The sequence below is a fragment of the Spizellomyces punctatus genome (genome assembly GCF_000182565.1).
Source record: "Spizellomyces punctatus DAOM BR117 chromosome Unknown supercont1.1, whole genome shotgun sequence".
Taxonomy (NCBI): domain Eukaryota; kingdom Fungi; phylum Chytridiomycota; class Chytridiomycetes; order Spizellomycetales; family Spizellomycetaceae; genus Spizellomyces; species Spizellomyces punctatus.
Genome location: NW_015971537.1, coordinates 994,938 through 1,016,219, shown reverse-complemented (window position 1 = coordinate 1,016,219; position 21,282 = coordinate 994,938). Strand labels below are relative to the sequence as shown.

General features: G+C 48.9%; 5 protein-coding genes and 1 non-coding gene across 7 annotated transcripts in view; 2 read left to right on the top strand and 4 right to left on the bottom strand.

Moving 5' to 3' along the window:
- The window catches only part of SPPG_00380 (DNA-directed RNA polymerase II subunit RPB1), a gene marked incomplete at its 5' end in the record, with an annotated part of 6,145 nt that extends 766 nt beyond the window's left edge, over positions 1-5,379 (top strand). The window contains 4 exons of the mRNA XM_016748709.1: positions 21-140; positions 204-326; positions 395-784; positions 852-5,379. Coding sequence (XP_016612704.1) covers positions 21-140; positions 204-326; positions 395-784; positions 852-5,264 — 5,046 coding nt within the window. The 3' untranslated portion in view covers positions 5,265-5,379. The remainder of the gene's footprint in view (positions 1-20; positions 141-203; positions 327-394; positions 785-851) is intronic.
- Positions 5,380-6,448: 1,069 nt separating this feature from the next.
- On the bottom strand, positions 6,449-6,522 carry SPPG_10014. Its single transcript has one exon. It is a non-coding gene; the product is annotated as a tRNA-Thr (tRNA).
- A 151-nt stretch (positions 6,523-6,673) lies between these two features.
- On the bottom strand, positions 6,674-8,331 carry SPPG_00379 (uncharacterized protein). Its single transcript, XM_016748708.1, has 7 exons — positions 8,160-8,331; positions 7,982-8,094; positions 7,842-7,926; positions 7,601-7,771; positions 7,251-7,535; positions 7,048-7,190; positions 6,674-6,981 (listed from the first exon to the last, which is right to left on the bottom strand). Exons 1-7 carry the CDS (start codon positions 8,298-8,300, stop codon positions 6,846-6,848), a joined length of 1,074 nt encoding a protein of 357 aa, XP_016612703.1. The 5' UTR covers positions 8,301-8,331; the 3' UTR covers positions 6,674-6,845.
- Positions 8,332-8,443: 112 nt separating this feature from the next.
- On the top strand, positions 8,444-9,247 carry SPPG_00378 (uncharacterized protein). The gene has a single exon (XM_016748707.1). It carries the CDS (start codon positions 8,519-8,521, stop codon positions 9,146-9,148), a length of 630 nt encoding a protein of 209 aa, XP_016612702.1. The 5' UTR covers positions 8,444-8,518; the 3' UTR covers positions 9,149-9,247.
- Positions 9,138-13,089, bottom strand: SPPG_00377. 2 transcript variants are annotated; one of them, XM_016748705.1, is made up of 10 exons: positions 12,996-13,089; positions 12,715-12,905; positions 12,131-12,438; positions 11,870-12,048; positions 10,968-11,808; positions 10,830-10,893; positions 10,613-10,758; positions 10,286-10,548; positions 10,163-10,226; positions 9,138-10,094 (listed from the first exon to the last, which is right to left on the bottom strand). In XM_016748705.1, the coding sequence occupies exons 3-10, from the start codon at positions 12,374-12,376 to the stop codon at positions 9,303-9,305; spliced, it is 2,595 nt and encodes an 864-aa protein (XP_016612700.1). In that variant the 5' UTR covers positions 12,377-12,438; positions 12,715-12,905; positions 12,996-13,089; the 3' UTR covers positions 9,138-9,302. The 2 variants fall into 2 exon arrangements, with proteins under 2 accessions (XP_016612700.1, XP_016612701.1); XM_016748706.1 differs by having other exon boundaries at positions 12,715-13,089.
- Positions 13,090-14,521: 1,432 nt separating this feature from the next.
- SPPG_00376 (uncharacterized protein) lies at positions 14,522-20,716 on the bottom strand (the record flags this gene model as incomplete). Its single annotated transcript, XM_016748704.1, has 9 exons — positions 14,522-14,661; positions 14,731-14,992; positions 15,065-15,488; positions 15,557-15,729; positions 15,795-19,034; positions 19,098-19,217; positions 19,280-19,756; positions 19,826-20,171; positions 20,244-20,716. The coding sequence occupies 9 exons, from the start codon at positions 20,714-20,716 to the stop codon at positions 14,522-14,524; spliced, it is 5,655 nt and encodes a 1,884-aa protein (XP_016612699.1).
- Positions 20,717-21,282: the final 566 nt, after the last annotated feature.

Genomic DNA, 21,282 nt, shown 5'->3' with positions numbered 1-21,282 from the left:
CCCACGGTCACAGCAATGAGCGGTTTCGCCAGGCAAGGATCATTAAAGACAAAAAGCGGCGATTTCATGCGGTGTGGGAGATTTGCAAGACCAAAATGGTGTGCGAGGGCAGCGATACTGCTCCAGACGATGATGACATGGTAAAGCTAGACATTGATCTGCCATTTGTCTGGGACAACTCACCTAGTATACCTGACAACTAGATGGACATGGAGGATCCCTACAAGTCAAAGCCCACTCATGGAGGCTGCGGCGGAAGGCAGCCCATTTTCAAAAAAGAGGGGCCGTTGCAGCTAGCTACGTACTGGAAAGCCACCAAGGATGAGGTAAGGGACATGCTTTGTTCACATATTTTTCCCAACATAATTAATCTTGTGTCCTTTCTATGCAGGAGGAAAGCGGCCAAGAACCGAAAACTGAACCGTTGACGGCGGAAAAGGTCCATCAGCTTTTCCAGAAGATCAGCGAGGATGATTGTATGAGCTTGGGGTTAAATCCAGACTGGGCTCGACCAGAGTGGATGATTATCACTGTACTTCCTGTTCCACCGATGGCAGTTCGACCGGCTGTCAGCATGGATGGTGTGGCGACAAATCAGGATGATTTGACACATAAATTGCGTGATATCGTCCTGGCAAATAGCTTTCTGCGGAAGCACGAGACGGAAGGATCACCAGCACATGTCATAAACGAGTTTGAAAAGCTACTGCAGTATCACATCGCCACTTACATGGATAATGACATCGCCGGGCTTCCTCCGTCTTTACAAAAGTCTGGGCGACCGGTAAGATCATTATCGTCTTGTCATTCGACGAGAGCAGTTTTGTGGTTGACTCATGTTTGTGTCTTAGTTGAAATCCATTCGAGCTCGTCTAAAAGGAAAGGAAGGTCGTTTACGTGGAAACTTGATGGGGAAACGTGTAGATTTCTCAGCTCGTACTGTCATCACTGGTGACCCCAATCTTTCGATTGACGAGGTTGGGGTACCCCGGAGCATTGCCCGCAACTTGACTTTCCCCGAGACAGTCACGCCGTACAATATTCACCGTTTGCAGGAGATGGTACGAAAGGGACCTTTAGAACATGGGGGGGCCAAATACGTCATCAAAGATGATGGCCAACGAATCGACCTACGGTATAATCGCCGTGGTGGAGATATTCATCTTCAAAACGGCTATCGCGTGGAACGGCATTTGATGGATAACGATATTGTCATTTTCAACCGTCAGCCGTCACTACACAAAATGAGTATGATGGGCCACAGAGTAAAGGTTATGCCTTACTCCACCTTCCGTCTGAATCTGTCGGTAACAAGTCCGTATAACGCCGATTTCGATGGAGATGAGATGAACTTACACGTGCCGCAGTCGTATGAGACAAAAGCCGAGCTGATGGAGCTTTGCATGGTACCAAAGCAAATTGTATCACCGCAAAAAAACGCACCTGTTATGGGAATCGTTCAGGATACGCTTTGTGGTATCCGTAAATTCACAAAGCGCGATACCTTTCTACGGCGGGACTTTGTCATGAACCTTTTGATGTGGGTACCGGATTGGGATGGAACAGTTCCTCAGCCGGCCATTCTTAAGCCGGTACCTTTGTGGACTGGAAAGCAAATCATGAGTTTGGTCATCCCACCTAAAATCAACGTCACTGGATACCACTCTGCATTTGATGAGCAAACTGATAAAGATGACGGAAGCTCGAGTGATTGTAAGGTCCTGATTGAAAACGGGGAGTTGCTCACCGGCATTCTTTGTAAGAAGACGGTGGGTAGTTCTGCGAATGGTATCATTCACGTCACAATGAATGAGCATGGACCGGAGGCGGCAAAGGCGTTTTTCAATGGGACTCAATTGGTTGTTAACCATTGGCTACTGCAAAACGGATTCTCTATTGGTATTGGTGACACCATCGCAGATCGGCCGACATCTGATCAGATTACCTCAACTATCTCGAATGCGAAGAAGGAGGTGACCAAAATCATTGAGAAAGCTCAATCTGATAAACTTGAAGGTTTGCCTGGTATGACGATCCGTGAGAGTTTCGAGTCCTTAGTCAACAAGGAGCTCAATCGTGCCCGTGACAACGCGGGTAAGAGCGCTCAGGCCTCTCTCAAAGAATACAATAATGTGAAGCAGATGGTGGTTGCCGGATCCAAAGGATCGTACATCAACATTTCGCAAATGTCAGCTTGTGTCGGACAGCAAAACGTTGAAGGAAAGCGTATACCATTTGGGTTCAAGTATCGTTCATTGCCGCACTTTACAAAGGACGATCATACGCCCGAAAGTCGAGGTTTTGTTGAAAACTCATACTTGAGGGGTCTGACACCGCAAGAGTTTTTCTTCCATGCCATGGGTGGACGTGAAGGTTTGATCGACACGGCCGTGAAGACTGCAGAAACTGGGTATATTCAACGCCGTCTTGTGAAAGCACTGGAGGATTTGATGGCACAGTATGATGGCACGGTTCGGAATGCATTAGGTGAAATTGTTCAATTTTGTTACGGAGAAGACGGCATGGACGGAGCAAAGGTGGAAAAGCAGAGCCTGGACACCATGAAGATATCTGACCAGCAGTTCCGCAGCAAGTACAAGGTTGATGTCGCTGATGGTCCGCATGGATGGAAACCGAATACGCTGGACTTCCGTATTTCCGAAGAGCTGATCAAAAGCGAAGCGCAGGCACGGTTTGACGCCGAGTTTGAACAGCTTGAGGAAGACCGCCGCATTCTTCGACAACAGATTTTCCGTGACAATAGTACCACTACATGGCCATTGCCGCTGAATATTCGTCGGATGATATGGAATGCGCAGAATGCCTTCAAAGTTGATCGCAATAAACCCACGGGCCTGCATCCTGTCAAGGTTATGGACAGTGTTCAGGATCTCTTGCAAAAGCTGATCGTCGTTCGCGGAAATGATGATCTCAGTAGAGAAGGGCAAGAGAATGCCACACTTTTGTTTCAGATCCTTATTCGAAGCACGTTGGCGTCCCGACGTGTCATCGAAGAGTTCCATCTGAACCCCGAAGCCTTTGATTGGATAATCAATGAAATCCACACTCGCTTCAATCAATGCATCGTCAACCCGGGTGAAATGGTTGGAGTTCTTGCCGCACAATCCATCGGAGAGCCAGCAACGCAGATGACCTTGAACACGTTTCACTTTGCTGGTGTCAGTTCCAAAAACGTGACGCTAGGTGTACCTCGATTGAAGGAAATCATCAACGTTGCTAAGAATATAAAGACCCCAAGTGTGTCTGTATTCTTGGATGCAGATTATCGTACGTCTGTTGACCGAGCGAAACGGATTCAAAGTACACTCCCACATACCACTTTGATGAGCCTTACGGCGGAGACGGAGATTTGGTACGATCCGGACCCACTGAATTCGGTCATTGAAGGAGATCGTATTATAATGCAGCCTTATGGTGACATGGAGGACGATGATTTCAGCAGATACTCACCGTGGGTGTTGCGCATTAAGTTGGATTTCAGACGAAAGCTCGATAAGGGATTGAGTCTCGAAGCCATCTGTGCCCGTATTATGGATGAGTTCCAAGGCGATTTGAAGTGTTGGTGTTCTGATGACAACGCGGAGGAGTTGGTCATTCTTGCGCGTATCGTGAGCGAGGCAAAACAGGGGGAGGAGGATGATGATAGCAAACTGGATGAAGACCAGTTCTTGAAGAAAGTTGAAGAGAATATGCTAACGCAAATTACTCTGGCTGGTGTCCCTGGTATCCAACGAGCTTTCATTTCTGAATTCAACCGGCCTACCTATGATCACGACGGACGACTTAATGCAAACGGAGAGAAAGAATGGTTCCTTGAGACGGACGGGACAGCATTGGCTGCCGTGCTCGCTCATGATGGAGTTGATGCCCAAAGAACGTACTCCAACTTCACTGTTGAGATCAACGATGTGTTTGGCATCGAAGCGACTCGTGCGGCAGTGTTGAAAGAAGTGCGTAAGGTCATCGAGTTCGACGGTTCCTACGTCAACTATCGGCATTTGGCGCTGCTTTGCGATATTATGACGCAACGTGGTCACTTGATGGCTATCACACGCCATGGTATCAACCGAACGGAAGCTGGAGCGTTGGCCAGATCTTCATTCGAAGAGACGGTCGAGTTACTCATTGAAGCAGCTGGCATGGGTGAAGTTGATGACTGTAAGGGTGTGTCGGAGAATATCATTCTTGGACAGTTGGCACCTATGGGAACTGGATATGTTGACGTTATCTTGGACGAGGACATGTTGAAAAAGGCGCCCTCCATCATGGACCCTATGCGAGACCATCATGCGATGGATATTGGTTTCCAGGCAGGCTTTATGAGTCCGGCGCATACTCCGTACTTGGATCGAAGTCCAATGCCAATGACTCCAGCGGGTGGCTATTCCCCACTTGGACCTGTGGTTTTCTCACCTTACGGGGTGGATTCCGATGGTGGCAAGCCTTGGAGCGGACCCGGTGGACCTAGATTCTCGCCATCGTACAGTCCGCAGAGTCCTGGGTACAGTCCATCGTCACCTGGTTACTCGCCGACGTCGCCAAGCTTCTCGCCCACCAGTCCGAGCTACAGTCCGACAAGTCCGAGCTACAGCCCAACGAGTCCGAGTTACTCACCGACCAGTCCGAGCTATAGCCCTACATCGCCCAGTTATAGTCCGACAAGCCCGAGCTACTCGCCGACGTCACCCAGCTATTCGCCAACTAGCCCCAGTTACAGTCCGACAAGTCCTAGTTATTCGCCGACTAGCCCGAGTTATAGTCCTACGTCGCCGAGTTACTCGCCAACGTCTCCAAGCTACAGCCCTACAAGCCCTAGTTACTCTCCTACCAGTCCAACGTATTCGCCAACATCGCCGCAATACAGTCCAACGAGCCCGACGTATTCCCCAACGTCGCCCAATTACAGTCCCACTTCACCTCAGTACTCGCCAACGTCTCCCATGTACTCACCTACGAGTCCGAGCTACAGCCCCACATCACCGCAATACTCGCCCACTTCACCGCAGTATTCGCCAACCTCGCCTCAATACTCTCCGACATCACCTCAATATAGCCCGACGTCGCCGCAATACTCGCCGACGTCTCCACAATATTCCCCCACATCCCCAACATTCAGCCCAACCTCTCCAGGACCGGTCGCTGGCGGGGGGTATGCTCCAGCTGGTGCAAACCCTTCAACGGGCACTGGTAGCAGTACATCCAAGCCAAATGGCGCTGCGTACAGCCCCAGTGGCTCGTCATAGACTTCAATTGGAAAGGTGTGAGGTGAGGATTCCGGGGTTCTGTATATATTTGTATCTGATTTGCTCAATATGCTGTATGATGAACATCTGTAGCAAAAACATCACATGCGGTTATGAGTTTAGACGACGATCATCGTGCATATGATTCTGGGATGTAACATAGGCCATTGTCGGAGGTAGATGTCGTACTTTTTTACATATGAGATGAATGTGTTGGCCTTTGGACATAAGGCGAAGAAAACGCAAAAAAAAACAAGAATATCTGGCGGGGTCGTCCGGGTTATGTTTAGTATGCCTATCCCATTTTGCACTCTCTTTGCGATATTTTTGTATTTGTACAGAGTAAGAAATATACATGGCCTGAATGCCAACAACCATCCATACATAGTGTGGAGGTGATTGAAAATGGCACTAGGACTCATTATTATCCGGATTAATCCGGTTAATCATATCGCATAATCAGAACCCCCATCTATCGCTCAGATTGGTGTGGCATGCTAATGTTTTTTTTTTAAACTGCAGTGAGGCGCATGCCAAAGGTCTATAAAAGGGGACCTGCTCCCTCTTCCCTGTTTCCTCTTTATCCCTCGACTCGCAAGCATCTGTGCAACGCTCATTGCGACCCACACAACCTCATCGCGACTCGGTCAACCATGAGAACGCCGATGTGGTGGTGTCGAGGACCTCGACCGCCCGACAGCAACAGTGATCAGAACCAGTGGCAACCAATCGGATCCGATAACAAAAACTACTATTATGCTGCCACATTAGTTGAGCTTGGTTGGTATGTACCAATGGCATCATCTCTTTTCATGTTATTCTGTCACTAACATGCATGTATAGTCTCCAAGTCTTGTCACTGAACATCCTCTGGCTTGTGACGCTGCCCAGTCGATTCGCTCCTGGATGCAAGAGTCGGGCTTCAATGCCATCAAGAGTTCCAGATCAAGGCCTAGTAGGGACCGCGTGTGGTGGTGGGCAATTATCCGGTTAGAACCAACCGTTACGTATTGCGTGTATAATTGCCTAGTAGTAGCTTAGTTAGCTTTTCCGAACCTGTTGTCGCCGGTTTATTCCCTGGTGTAGTAGCTAGTGCCAGTTCCTGTCACCTCTACACTAGCAAAGAACACGCCGCCTGTTGATGTTGGCACCGGGAGTAAAATGAATAACTCTAAACCAGTTGATGCCTCCTCCGCGATTCGAACGCGGGACCTTCTGCTTACTAGGCAGACGCTCTAACCAACTGAGCCAAGGAGGCGTTGATAAACCACAAACCACATGTGATTCTCGATGAAAAACCAGATTGAAAAACCAATTGAATGTGTAAGCCACCCCCATTGCATGGTCCCTCTATAATATTCAAGTCATGCACCAGGTAGGGCTTTATCGGATGACAAAGTATCAACAAATAGCGCTTGTAGTTTTCCTTCGGATAAACTTTGAAGCCTAAGACGCGTTTATTAGGTGTCGCATCGTTGGAACCACAGGAATAATCTCATCACTCTGTCGTTCTATACTGGAGGTAACACGCATCCACATCGAGAGACGGAAGCTAGTCTACTTGCTAGTCAACTCCGACTATTAACCCTTATTATACCGATTTCCCCATCCGCGGGGAGTATCATCTTTGAACTCATCCCATTGTCGGGCTTTATATGTCTCAGCATCAAGAGCTTCATGGTCATTATCGTCAGCTATTTTTGTTTCTGGTTCTTTGCTGGATATAGATAAAGGAGGTATAGTTAGCGAGGTAGTGGAACAAGAGATATATATACTCCCTTACCCTCCACCACTGAGAAAGTTCCCGCGCTCGATTTCCTTGTCAATATATTCTTCTACTGTCATTGTCGGCAAATTATGACCGGGCCGGAATACTTGCTGACGGAGAGCTTCACGTTTGGATGTGATTACAAACGGTCGAAGGATCTGAGCGACAAAAAGTCAGTGTTGGGTAAATGTCCAAAGTTGAGCAGTCACAATGCGCACCTTCCCATCTGAGGCTAATAACGGTCCTTGGTGGTTCATCCGTGGTGGGGGGGTTCCTTCAATGATCGTGGTTTGATCTCTTGAATCGGGTCCTCGAAGTGTCCCCTTTGCTTTTGCCATCTCCAACAATTTGCGCTCATCCTGAATGAGCTTAAGGTTTTCAGCCGTTCGTTGTATAAACAAGTCGATAGTTGTTAAAATGATTTCGCGGTCTAATTCCTCATCGACATCTTCATCTTCATTAGGGGTTGCCTTGGCCTGATAGGAAAGCTGTTCATGGAGCTCCTGAATCATGATACGCAAACGTCAAGTTACTCAGACTCGGAACAGTAGACGAGCTTGGAAAGTACCGTTAGCTTTTCCTTTGTGGCTTTCTCCCGCTTATATCGTGCAATTTTTTCCATTCTTTTCCTTTCGGGGTCCGCAATACCGCCCTTCATTTGGGTTTCCAAGAACTTTTTGTCATCTGCCCGAAGTATCTCATGTTGTTCACATGCCGCCAGAAATCGTTCATAATGATGCTGTGTATGCATCGACTTGTTGATAAGTATGCACTTTCGACTAAAGGAAGATTCTGCAAGAATTTTATACCTGTGCAGTTTGCAATACTTCGAGGCGATCCTGCCCCATGCGTTTCGAAATCAATACCGCAAGATAAGCATTGACTAAAAGATACCTGCTTGACAAGATCAATGATTGTTGACGTGGGTGATCTATGTTGCTTGACCTACCGTAGATCAGCCGTGTTGATATCTTCCAAAAGTTCATTTGAACTAAAAACTCCAAGTGTTTCTACGAGCGCCGCGCAGCGCAAGAGAGAATTGATCCCTTCCGTCACATCTTCCTGCGTGAAGCACGGCGTTGAGACATACAATGTGGGCCAAAGAAAATGTCCGCAGCTTGTATTACTTGGAAGGCGGGATCTGACGACGCAAGCTCCGAGTTTTCGAGCTTCTGGTATAGAGCCTGTCCCCGCTGAAACTCCTTGCGCAGTGGGAGGGCGTAGGTAGTGGATGGGTCAGACGCGTAAGAATCGGTTGTTGCTGCCATCTTTGGCTACTTGTACTGACCAGTTTCCAAACTTGCTGTCGTTTGCTTGGGTCTGTTGGCCACCTGATTCGCGTAAGATGGCGCAATTGTCAGCTTGCGCCACATCAAGGATCACACTGCTGCGCGCACCCGTTGTTGTATTTGCCTTTGTTCGTTTTGACCACCTCATTTGACTTGCAAGGTTGTGGGCTCTTTCTGCGCTACGAACAAGGGCGACCATGGCTACCATCCTATCATATCGCTGGTCCTGTGACGAAGACTACTTTGAACATCCCACAGCATTCCATACCGTCCCAGCAACAAGCAAACCAACAACAGCAAATACAAACAGCTTCACTCCCTTCACAACACATCAGGACGAACATCTCGGTCTCGCAGCACTCGCCCACCATTCCCCACCCAGAGCGTCTATCGTAGGCAGAATCGCCTCACCACCTCGCACAAGTATATCAACAAGGTCAAGCAGTGTTACTGGCGACAGTGACGTGGACGGTGACGAGAGTACAACGTTAACAGGCGGGTCATGTCCTTCGCCGGCCTTGGAAGAGGAACCTGAGATCAACTCTGGATCGATTGTGGATAGGTGGCTGGCGAATGTTACCTGGGTTCACTTTCAGGTGGACGAGGATGCATATGGAAGGGATCAATGTCGGTGTAACTCAAAAATGGCACATGCGGGAAGGTTTGTGCTAGCTGACGAGGATTACTTTGATCGAGAGGACGTTATGGAGGTTGGCGGGTACGTTGTGCCGGGTGGAGTACGAGATTACGTGGAACATGGCGTACAAAGAGTGAGACTAGGACATAGGTTTGGGAAAGAGGATTTTGTAGAGGCTGGGATCGTCTAATTGTAGTAAAACGTTAATTAAATTGTTTGATGTTGACCCTCCTGACTCTGGCATTGGACAATCGTACTGCGTATATCAAAAATTTCCGTTAAAAAAGAAATGTACAGCGAAAAAAAGACTGATGCAAAGAAAGACATCGGTGATAATGGCTATCCTATCCAATCAACTCTGCAACCGACATTGCCCTCCCACCCAAATTCTCTCTCGTAGCATCAGACGTTTTCCGCGCAGGCGATGCTATTTCTGTCACAGAATCGTGGCTCTCAACAGGGATGATAACTTGAATTTTGACGTCGGAGGCCCTCCGTGTGGTTCCTATTGGTCCTGGCGAACCACTTCCTCCAGCAGTTCCGGCTGAACCTGATGGAGTCGGCGTCGCGAACTCAGTTGTTGATGTCATGATCGAGATTTTCTGTTTCTTGTCCAGAGGGATATGCTCAAAATTTGGGGGCTCAAAAGATCCTTTGCGTTTCACATTGTCCTTTTCCACTTTCCACCCGTCTGGAGTAAAATGGCCCGCAGCAGGAACCTTGGATATGAGTTTGGGAGGTATGGGGGGTCGGGGGGGAATCTCATTGGAAGGGGTGGAACTGGGTCCAGCTTCTGGTGTTTGACTACCACCCATTGCGTAAGGAGACGACAGCGGCGAAGATACTCCACCATCAGATTTTGCCGGAGTCATAGCTGATACTGAAGAGACAAGGTTCACGGACACTTTTTGTGAATCGTCCTCATCTCGCCCCAGCGGACCACCCTCCAGTATCGGCGGAGCGGACTTGCGAGGGTTCAATCTTTTGTTATTCTTGAAAGGATCGGGTTTGGCACCGTGGTATCTGCCGCCGCCGTAACCACTGGCTGCTCGTCGTTCCAGCTTTCTTTTCATATGACTATATGTACGGGAAAGCGTCTCGACCGTCATCATTCCCTCGGGCCAAAAACTTAATACCTTAATAATAGAAACAGGGATAGTGAGAACAAACCACAAGCGAAAGAATCATCATATGCGAGTCGGACCTTTCCATAAACAGCTTTGCGCACAGCGCTCTCATTGAATTCGGGTTTAGTATCGGTAAGTATGCTGTTAACGCAATGCTGAGTATGGAGATCACATATAGAGACAAAGATGACAGTACTCACTGATACTCGTTATCCAACTCGGCCATCTCCCATTCACTGCACAACAAATTCCAAAACAGCGTCCTCAGATCTTCGGTCCAAGGGAATTTAGAACTGCCGTCGTTCCCCTCTGGCGAGGCAGCAGACGATGTAGAGGGTTGGGTTGCGATTGGATTTTGCGTTAAAGTTTCCTTGATGAGCGCGCGGAAATGATCATACATCTGCTTTATGGCTGGCTGCATTCTTTCCAGCTTTTTGGGTATAACGTGTATGCCGATGATTTTCTGGATGACAGAATATGACAGTTGGCTGGAAGTTGAGCGACCTCAACGTTATACTGCAACCTACTCTTAGATAATATTCAGGGTACGGCAAAAAGGCTCCAACTCGCGCAAAGAATGAGGCATTCAAGCAGCTGTTATTCGACGCAGTAAGGGCGGCTTGGTGGAGGCAATCTCTCAGTTCACCCGTGAGAGGCTCATGGGCCGGTGGTTCTAATACAACAATGGTCACGATCAATATTGGGAAGACATGAGCTAGAGAGTACAGCCATAAATGTACTCACGTAACAGGTATGCCTTCTCTTCAAGATGTTGCAACAATTGCTCAACTTTACGGGGGAACCCGGTCTATAATGCTTCAATCAGTATACAACCCAAAGCCTCGTCGGGACGCTGTACTCCAACTACCAAAATATACGAACCTCTGATCGCTTGGATTTGGAACTCTTTTTTGACGAAGATTTTTTCTCGCTCTTTGAACTGGATTTTTTCGATCCGGAAGGATCCGATAGACCCATAGAAACCTCAAGAAGAGATGCAGAGATAGCTAATGGAGGCGCAGCAAGTAGCCCTTCTTGGGCAGTTTTTTCTCTGTTCTTTTTCTGCTTCTTCTTGGAGGGTTCTGAAAATGCATGTCGCACTGCTACGTCCGCAATTGCAGCCGGCCCCAAAGTCGTGTGTTTATCCTCCTTTCTGTCTCGTTTTTTTGTTTGTTGGCTGGGCTTTCGTTGTGGAACCGGTGGTTCGTCTTTTGTGGTTTTTATCCGGGCGTAATCAGCGAGTGGCATATCGTCCTCTGACAATTCGCTATCGGTCCTTGTTGGGACAATGATGTATGGTCCAAGTGGATGGTTGTCCGGTGCTCCAGTAGTAGCAGAATCTGCAGGTTGTGATGGGCCACGCCGTTCTGGAGCGGAAGAGTTCGGGATTGAAGTGATGGTGGTGCCGCCAGCCCGTGCGCCTTCAGGCGTAGAAGTGACTGTATCCTTTGCGGGCTCGGGTGATGCTATACTAATCCCCAGCTTTGCTGACTCTGGAGGCGAAATGTTAGTGCGCTTCACCTTTGGTGAGGTTGGCGCACTACTGGCTGGCGCGGTAACCGCTGCCTTTTTGGATCGTTTTCGGCTGGTCTCGCCAGTGCCTTTGGCTTTTTTGTCGGCTCCGTTTACTGTCTTCTTCTCCGCAGATGCAGCGGTCGCCTTCTTTTTGCCCTTCTGCTTTGCAGCAGTAGCTGGTGCATCTCTGTCGAATAAGTCTGTTTGGCTAGAAGATCATGAGATGACGGTCTATTAAGTGCATATATACTTGTCGAGACAATACGTACTACTCTTCGAAGAAATTCTCCACTGGTCCTCGCCATGCAAAGAAACCATAATTCCATTCGCTAGGAGGGACATATCCGACCTCGTTGTAAAAGAGATCGCTATCATCGATAAAGTCGTCCTCAAAATCGTAGTCCTCTTGTATCTTTTTTGCAGCACTCTTCTTTTTGCGAGGTTGCTGCTGAAAGATATTGATAGACATATTACTACCCAGTTGCTTAAACGACCAAGGAACTATAAGACAGTGGTAATTTTTAACTTACTCCGTTCTCGTCTTCTCCATCCTCCTCGCTATCAGAACCAGCTGAACCAGTGTCGGTTTTAGGCATGTCTCCGCCCGAGGAGGACGATGCACCGCCATGCAGAGCCGCAACCAGCTGCGCATAGTCGAAGACGTTTGCCTCTGGGTTTTCCTTGTTGAAAGGTATTTTTATTCGTATTGCTTTCTGGAAATTATGTTCTTCCTCGGGCATGTCGCCATGACCAGTGCCCATGCGTGGGAACGACATGGCGCAATTGCACACTTGGAAGATGAGGGATGGTCGTTCGACAATGGGTACAGTTGGTTTGTCTGCATTGTGCAAGTCAATGTCAAAGAGTAAGAAAAGAGCAATGTAAGTATGTGTAAAAGTTATGTGTGTGTGTAAGTGTGTCAGTAAAAGTGTCGTATATAGCTTTTCCTACGCGGTTTTCCGCTCTCGTTTTTGTTTTTTTTCCTAATGGATATTTTGGTCCTTTGGGGACGCCAATGTAAAAGATAAAATACACGCCCCCGTCGTGTAAATTCCATCTTTTCCAATAGGTAGAAGCCTCCTTCCAAGCTAAATCCCATGTGTGGATAACGTACCTAAATAGAACAGGTGAATTGCCGTCGCGTCTCAAAGATGAAAGGAAAACGACGACGACGAGAAAGCGGTTCAACGAGGGTCCGTTTGAACAGTCAGCCTAAAATCGCCTCTAGTTTGGGCGGTGGGGCGCAGTCTCTCTCTCCAAAGTAGCCGTTGTTAAGTTTGAACCGCCCCCAACCACCAAAAAAAGCTGAACGGGGGAATGAGTGTGTGTTTCCTTTTTGAATGTGTGTGTACAAAAGAGAAAGCGGGGGAGCCATATGATAATGTATGTAATTACTTTAAAGGCAAAAGGAAAAGCAAGTCAAGACCCCAAACACAGCTGATGATGAAGATGATGATGATGATGATGAATGATCTCTCCATTTTAAAGGAAAAAAAAGAACGGTATCGACACACACACACACTGCACACACTTTGGTTGCTATGGCCCTTTTAGCATGTGGTTTGACTCCCCACACAGCTGATCACGTTGGGAATTGGAGAGGCGGATAAAGTCGTAGTGAGTTCACCACAAAAGCAAACCATGCGTGTCGTAAAAGGCAGAATTGAAATTGGATGGGCTGGATTACATAAGCACATCACATAGTGTGGAGGCGATTGAAAATGGCACTAGGACTCATTATTATCCGGATGAATCCGGTTAATCATATCGCATAATGAGAACCCCCATCTATCGCTCAGATTGGTGTGGCATGCTAATGTTTTTTTTTTAAACTGCGGTGAGGCGCATGCCAAAGGTCTATAAAAGGGGAGCCTTCTGTCTCTTCCCTCTTTCCTCTTTACCCATCCTCGACTCTCAAAGCATCTGCATCTGCACAACTCTCATTGCGACCCACATTGCAACCTCATCGCGACTCGGTCAACCATGAGAACGCCGATGTGGTGGTGTCGAGGACCTCGACCGCCCGACAGCAACCGTGACCAGAACCAGTGGCAACCAATCGGATCTGATAACAAAACCTACTATTATGCTGCCACATTAGTTGAGCTTGGTTGGTATGTATCGATGGCATTTCTTGCATTTCTTGTCATCGGGTCATCTTCTGACATGCAGTTTTTTTCTCTAGTCTCCAAGCCTTGTCACTGAACATCCTCTGGCTTGTGACGCTGCCCAGTCGATTCGCTCCTGGATGCAAGAGTCTGGCTTCAATGCCATCAAGAGTTCTGGATCAAGGCCTAGTAGGGACCGCGTGTGGTGGAGGGCAATTATCCGGTTAGAACCAACCGTTACGTATTGCGTGTATAATTGCCTAGTAGTAGCTTAGTTAGCTTTTCCAAACCGGTTGTCGCCGGTTTATTCCCTGGTGTAGTAGCTAGTGCCATTTTCTGTCACCTCTACACTACACAACATGAACAATTACACAATACTGGGCTGCGTATAAAGTATTCCAGCTCTTGCATCTAATGCTGCTGCACATCTTCAACGGCAAACATTTGAAACAATGACAAAGAATTCTTTTCGACTGTAAAACAGCGCTTCCCCGCAAAACCGCACATCGTCATCACAAAGGTGCAATGGGACTCGCAGTATTGGAATAATCCATATACCATAAAAACAAGGTAGAACGAAACGAGCACAATTTGATGAAACGATTTTCCAAATGGATATATTAACTAGATCTCCTCAAACAAAAAACAAAAGAAAAAAAGAAACAGCCATATGCGATGCCTTCTGCACACCTTGATGCCATCCATCCGTGCAGAAAAAGAAATCCGGCAGAAATGGAAAGATAAACAAAACCCAACTATTATATATGCAAAAAACGTGATTCCCCCCTTGTTTATGTGTTGATCCGTTCAATTTTAGGACATGTCTCCGACGGCGGCAAGGGCCTCCTTCTTTGTACTCTGCTCTCGCAATGTGTCCTGTTTCCATGCTTCAAATGCGCTCTTGTCTACAATGCCGACTTCTCGGAAATGACGGAACATGTTGGGTAAGAGTTCTGCAACGATTTTTGGCATCGTTAGAAGTTTGAAAAACGAGTTGCTGGCAATATAAAGCTTCAACCAACCAGTAGGGAATCCAATATTGCCACAGTACGCTTGAATAGCAAACAATACATCCACTTTCTTAGACCCATCCACGTATGGATCAAACAACGGCTTGAGCGATGTCAACATCTCCTTTTGCTTTTGCACGGAATCGGGAGTGGGTTCTACTGGTTTGTTGGGGCCGTTCGCGAATACTGTTTGCGATGCAATGTGTGACAAAACACCTATTGTCAAGATTCGCACGAATTCCGGCGACGCGCGCACTTTATCATTGCTCGGCTCCTACAATTACGAAACATCCACTCGTTAAATTTACCATTTCAAATGAGCAGGTCAATGTACTGCTTTGTTTACCTTCAACCAAGCCGCCACAGATTCCACATTATCCTTTCCTAATCTCCATTTTAACCCCTTCAATGTTTCAAGCTCCGGGGCCAAAATGAAAAGCCCATTCGCATCCAGCCAATCTGCCAGAATCTCATCAGTACGCTTTTCCTTTGGCCACCATTCTTTGAGATCGACAGCGTCCTTTGTGACGATATCAACTAGGGCGTTATCGCCATCCAAAGATTTGATATCTTTGAGTGTCTCAGCCAACAGCCGCGCGCCGGGGGGTTTCATGGATGATATTGAGAGGAGAGGAGCGGATAGCTCAAGGACGGTTTGCAGATTTATGAAATCAGAAGCCACAAGGCGGCCCAATAGATGACCAGCATTTTTGTAATGGTCTGGCACATCTATTGCCAAATCATCAATGACCTCGATGTGGGGAGCTAGGCTGTAGGCCACAATCCGTGTCAGTGGCTGCCACAAGATACGGTACTACAAATCGGTGAAAACACTTACATGTCTTTCAAATCCTCATTGGCGACAAGGCCCTCGTCCAGGAGCTTGAGCAAAAGTTTCACAGCCTTTTTGATCACATCCGGCTTATTCTCCCAACTCTTGTTCAAGACGGTATCCACAAAGTCCGGGTGATACTCATATGCTCCCAATTCCTTTAGGGACAGAAAAGCCTCCTATAAATTACACAGGAACATTAGTTCTAAATGTTCCCATGATAAAAGCCCCCAGTGGAACTTACGTTCACGTCCAAAAGGGTGAACCATTCCTCAATGATTCCGTCAAGCTTTGCACTGGCCTGACCCTTTGTCAATCTCTTGACCTCCTCTTCCTTGGGCTGCTCTTCGTCCTTGCTTGGCGTCACCGCTTTAGGCGCAGTAGGTTTGCGTCCCTCATCAACAGACTTCTTTCGGTCCATACCCTCCAACACGCTGAACATGTTGGGAGCAGCAAGGCCACCCTCTCCAGCACTGCTTGATCTGCTCAAGGGCGCTCCAGCCTCTTTCGCCTCGGTCTTCTTGGCACCCCATCCCTTCGCACCTTGTCCAAAGCCCATACCACCACCCGGACCAAACGTAATCGACGTACGGTCAGCCTTTTTGATCTGACCAAAGTTGGCAAAGGTCTCAACTTGCCGCGATGCCTGAGGCATGCCTCGCGTTGATCCCTGTGTGACCCATCCGTCCCCGCTAACTTGGGCCACACCTCCGGTACGTCCGTCTTGACTGCCCCGACCACTTCCCCGACGATCCCGGAACTGCTGATCCCGTGTTGGCAATCCCCGGGCTCCCCCTGAGCTTCGGTTTCGCTCTTGAATCTTTTGTGCTTCCTCCGCTTGTTTACGTTCAGCTTCAGCCCGGATTTCAGCAATAGTCTTCGGCCCAGTGGGCGCGTTTCGTGCTTTCCAGCCCTCCTTGCGAAGGTCTATCAGATCAAGCAGCATGAATCGGATACGAGCAGACAACTTGGCGTTCTTGGTCAATTCCTCGATACGCGCAAAGTATGCCTCAAAGTGACCCTTAGCCTTGGAGTGGTCCATGCGTGCACCAATGGTAGTGAGCAACTTGCACAGCGACTCTACATCTTCCTCTTCTGGGTCCGTCACGTTCTTAAGAAGTTGTTGTATGCACTGGTGCATGATTTTCTCGGTAATAAGGCTCTGTATGAAAAGCTCACCAATGAACCTGATGTTACCGAGCACCCGCCGCTTCGTTTTGCCGCGTTGGTAATCCTCCTCAGCGATCTTCAATTTCTCTTCGTCAGTCATGGCTTCCAATCTGGTACGGGCTTCCCGCCGCTGTTCGAGGAGCTTCTCCTCTGATTCGCTCCATTTAGCACCTTTTTCGAATTCTTCCTGACACCGATTCAACAATACTCTTCTGAAGGTATTGTTTTTCGCATCTATATCAATCCAGCTCTGGACCTTTGGTAGCTCGCTCGACAGTCTAGCACAAAGGGAAGCATACATGGACCCGAAGTTGGGCTCATCCAACGCCTTTTCAAATATAAGGGCAATAACTCCCTTGAGAATGCTCTCCCTTGTCATGCCAATGTTCAAAATCTGGGATGAAATGGAATCGAAGCGCTCAATGGTCAGCTTATTCAAGAGACCCTTTGTCTTTCTGTATATCAGCTCCTCCTCGGCCTTCTCCTTGTCCTCCCCATCGGCGGGCTTCTTGGCCGACTTTTTCACAGACATAGGCGCCCAAGCAGTCTCAGACTTGACGAGTGGCTCAACGGGTTCGCCTGGTGGCTCAGGAGCCGCATGGCGCGGTGGTCCACGATCGCGACCTCCACGACCACTTCGACTATCTCTACCAGACTGTACGCCGTCGCGGAAAGAGCCTTGACGCATCATGGGTGGCATGCGTCCACCGCCGCCAGAACCTGTACGGCTCATTCGTGCAGTAGGTGGAGGGGCCACACCACTCATAACACCTTGTACGCCAACACCGCCGTGCTTTGATGCCATCGCTTGCTGCCATCTTTCCTCGCTTGTTTTACCTGGTGGGCCCATGCGGACATCACTGGAAGATCCCTGGCGAGACATACTGAGAGGACGACCAGGACCTTTCGAGTCTTTACGATCGCCGCGAGGAGATGTCCCCTTATCATCTCCGTAAATGTCAGAGTGCGCCGGCAAGCCCTGCGGCTTTTCTTTGGCAATTTCTGCAAACTGAAGAAGGAAATCCCTTTGATACCGGAAGGGCTTCCCAGGTTCGTGGGAAGGCGATGGGACGGTACTGGGATACTTGACACCTTCGAAAGACTCTAAGCGCTTCATGGCTGGTCGTGTGTCAATTTTACTTGGCAGCTCTCCTTTGGACCCAGCTGGCTTGGTAGCCTCCTCATCAATTAGAGGTGAGGCAGATCGCCGCAGATTAGCGTCCGTTGGAACATCTTCGGATGTGGCAATTGGTTTCGCGCCATCAATCGCTGGTGCTTCAGGTTTCGGGGCGGACTCCTTTGCACCGTCATCCTCCGCAATTTCCCCATCTTCCAGCTCAGGCTCCACAGGTTCTGCTGGTTTCGCGGCTTCAGGAACTTCCGACTTTGCGACTGCACTTTCATCTACCGAGACGGCTTCTTTCAGTGTCACCTGTTCCTCTTTCGGAGCTTCAATCTTTTCCTCCTTTTTGGATTCCGGAACCTTTTCTACATCCTTTTTCGAATCCGGCACCTTTTCTACGTCTTCCTTCGCCTGCGCCACTTTGGCCTCCTGGGAAGGTGCCAAATCTGTCTTCTCAGTAGAAATCTCAGCAGCCGTAGTGGGTACCGGAGCTGGCGGTGTCACTTTAGCAGGCTCCGCGGAAACATCCTCCGTGACCTCCTTCGACGGAACAGGTTTGGGTTGTTCCTTTGTCTCCGGCTTAGGTATCTGAACAACCTCTGGTTTTTTCGCCTCTTTAGTATCTACCTTAACTGGAACCTTGACTTCCGCTACCGGCTTCGCTTCCGCGGTAGGAAGAGCTTCGTCTGCCTCCTTCAGGACGGCAGTTGGAGCTTCGGGTTGCGGTGTCTCTTTCGTTTCAGCTACCGGGGTATCCTCATTCTTCTCAGTCTTTGTCACGACATCATCCTCCTTCTTCTGTGCTTCCTCGCCTTTGATGTTCAAGATCTCTTCGCCTGTCTCAGGATTCTTCAACACAATACGAACTTTAGATTTGGGAGTTTCAACCTTTGGCTGAATGGCTGGAGCACTTGTCCGTGGTGCAGGTGAGGATGCTGTTGTGGCTTGAGGAAGCTGAACTGGCTCATCGGTGTCCGGCCGCTTGATGGTAACAGGCACTCTTGCTTTACTATTGCGAGCACTTCCAGGAGTGCTTGTCGGTGTAGTTGGTGCATGATTGGGTCCGGTAAATCTTTGCCCCGTCGGTGTCGAAGGCATACCTCCTTGAGGTATCATTTGAGGCGGATACTGCATGTATGCGGGTGTGAATTGTGTGTATGGCATCTGTGGGTCATAATACGACGTATAATACTGGTGTGCATAATGATACAATTATTAGCAAGCAGCAGGCAGCAAGTCAGCGAGCCTACTCACTTGTGGGACTCCTTGGACATACGCGTACATGGCTGTAGGATTCGGCCCCGAGATTGGGGTCGGGCCCAACATTTGATGCGGTACTCCTGGCTGCGAGATTGCCGCCACGTGAGCATTGGGCTAATCAAAATTAATGTCAATCAGGGGGGCAAATAAGAAAGTAACGGTGACAAGAAACTCACCGCCACACCATGTGGCTTGTACTGTTTCACGTATGGCGCAGCGTTGGGCATGGCAGGTGGTCTCATATGTTGTTGATGTCTAGGTGCATACGTGTGCGCCTGCTGATGAGTAGCGGGGTGCAACTGCTGATGATGATGTTGCGGGTGATGGTGTTGTGCCGTTGGTTGATGGAACTGCGGGTGGTGAGGAGCGTGAGTTTGTGCATGGTGACCTGCCGGATGTGCGGGATGAACGTGCGGCTGTGAGACGTGTTGCTGCATTGGGGTCACAGGGGAAACTTGACCAGGTCCCGGTGCACTGACACCAGTGACAGGAACGGTGTGCTGAACTTCCCCAGCTACCGAGGTCCCAGATGGTTGTCCTTGCACTTGTCCAACTGCGGGCCCCTTGCCACCCTGCTTCATCGTCGGGGGAGCAGACATAGTGCGCGGAATGGTAGGTTGAACGGGAACAGCACGTGCAGCAACTGCAGATACCTATATTCATAGAGGATATATAAATGAGCTCTGTGAAACAACATGTTCTTTGCCTCAGCGGATACTCACGGGTTTGGGTTGATGAGAAAGCGTCGTCGGAGCCGTAGATGAGACTGGAGTGCCAGTAGCTGGTGTTGGTGTAGCGGCGCTGGACGCCGCGGTGGCTGTGGGAGCATCCTTCACCGCCAAGGGAGCAACCGGTGCAGGTGCGTCGATCGGCGATGTTACCGGTGACGCAGCATCCTGAGGTGATGCTGCCCTAGGGGCATTTGCGGTTGCAGGTGCACCATTTGGCGCCTCTTCCGAGTCAAAAGAGCCAAAAGACATCCGCTTCGTTGGCGCATTAACACTATGCAACTTATTCTTCAGTGCTCCCTTAAATTGTACAGCCTCTCCGTTTCCACTCGCACTTTGTCTGCAGCAGCAGGAAACGTACGAAATCGGTCAATATGAAAAAGGTAGATCATGGCAATCAACTTATACTAACCTCGATTGAGTGTCTTTGTGTCGCGCTTCTTTCCCAGTGTGCTTGCCATTGACGTGAGATGTACCTTTTGAGACGGAGGCCTTACCGTTCACCTGACCCTCAGCTGCTGCCTGTTGTGGGGCATTTCCTCCAGCACTAGCCGCATTCTGTGTAGGAAGATTCCCTTTCGCCAAAATAGCTGCAAAGCTCATTGGTGTTTTGACGGCGCCTTGGGGTGATTTTGGACGAGCGGATGTTGTGTTGGGATTAGCAGGTCCGTTAGCAACCGGGCTAGGTGCCGGTTGTGGAGGCTGGGCGGATGAAGTAGGTGTCGTGTTGGTAGGGCTTGGTGCAATAGGAGACTTTTCTGTAGTTGTGGGAGATCCTGCTTTCACATTCCCACCGCCGCCAGTTTTACCCTTCCCTACATTCACAGTCGGAGCCGCTTGCGCTGGCTTTTTTGGAGCAGATGCTCTTTGCGCCCACGTAGTCATCTCGTGATCTGGCTATGCGTCCAAAGGATACAGTCCGGAAAAGGGTTGGGCGAGGCGGAAGGCGCAAGGAAAGGTGATGCGGAAAAAATAACAGGGTGAAGAGAGGCCCAAAATGATCAGTAAATGGCAGGATTACGCACTACACCGTCTACAAAGAACGAAAATACCTACCGCGCAGACTTAACGTCTTAATATCAACGATGCAAAACTTTAAAGGGATGCTGCTTTATTAGGACCGCAGTCGGGTTTGTCAGCTTTTGGAAAACGCAGGCTGGAAAAACCGAATAGAAGCCGCCCACGACACCCACCTCGTGTTAATCTAAGATGCAACTTCCAAATAACTGTACACCGATAACTCGATTCTGCAAAGCAGCCAAATACTCCGCAGTCAGCCAGGATAGCTTTCGTTTCAAATCAGAGGGCGCAATGCACCAGGAATATGAACCTACCAAAGTGCCAGAGCAGAGCGTCTGTATACTTTCAATCTCTGCCTAAAGTCCAACGATGCACTGCAAGGGAAAAGATAATGGTGTTGGTGGGCAAGTGACGGTAGTGTTCGAGAACAG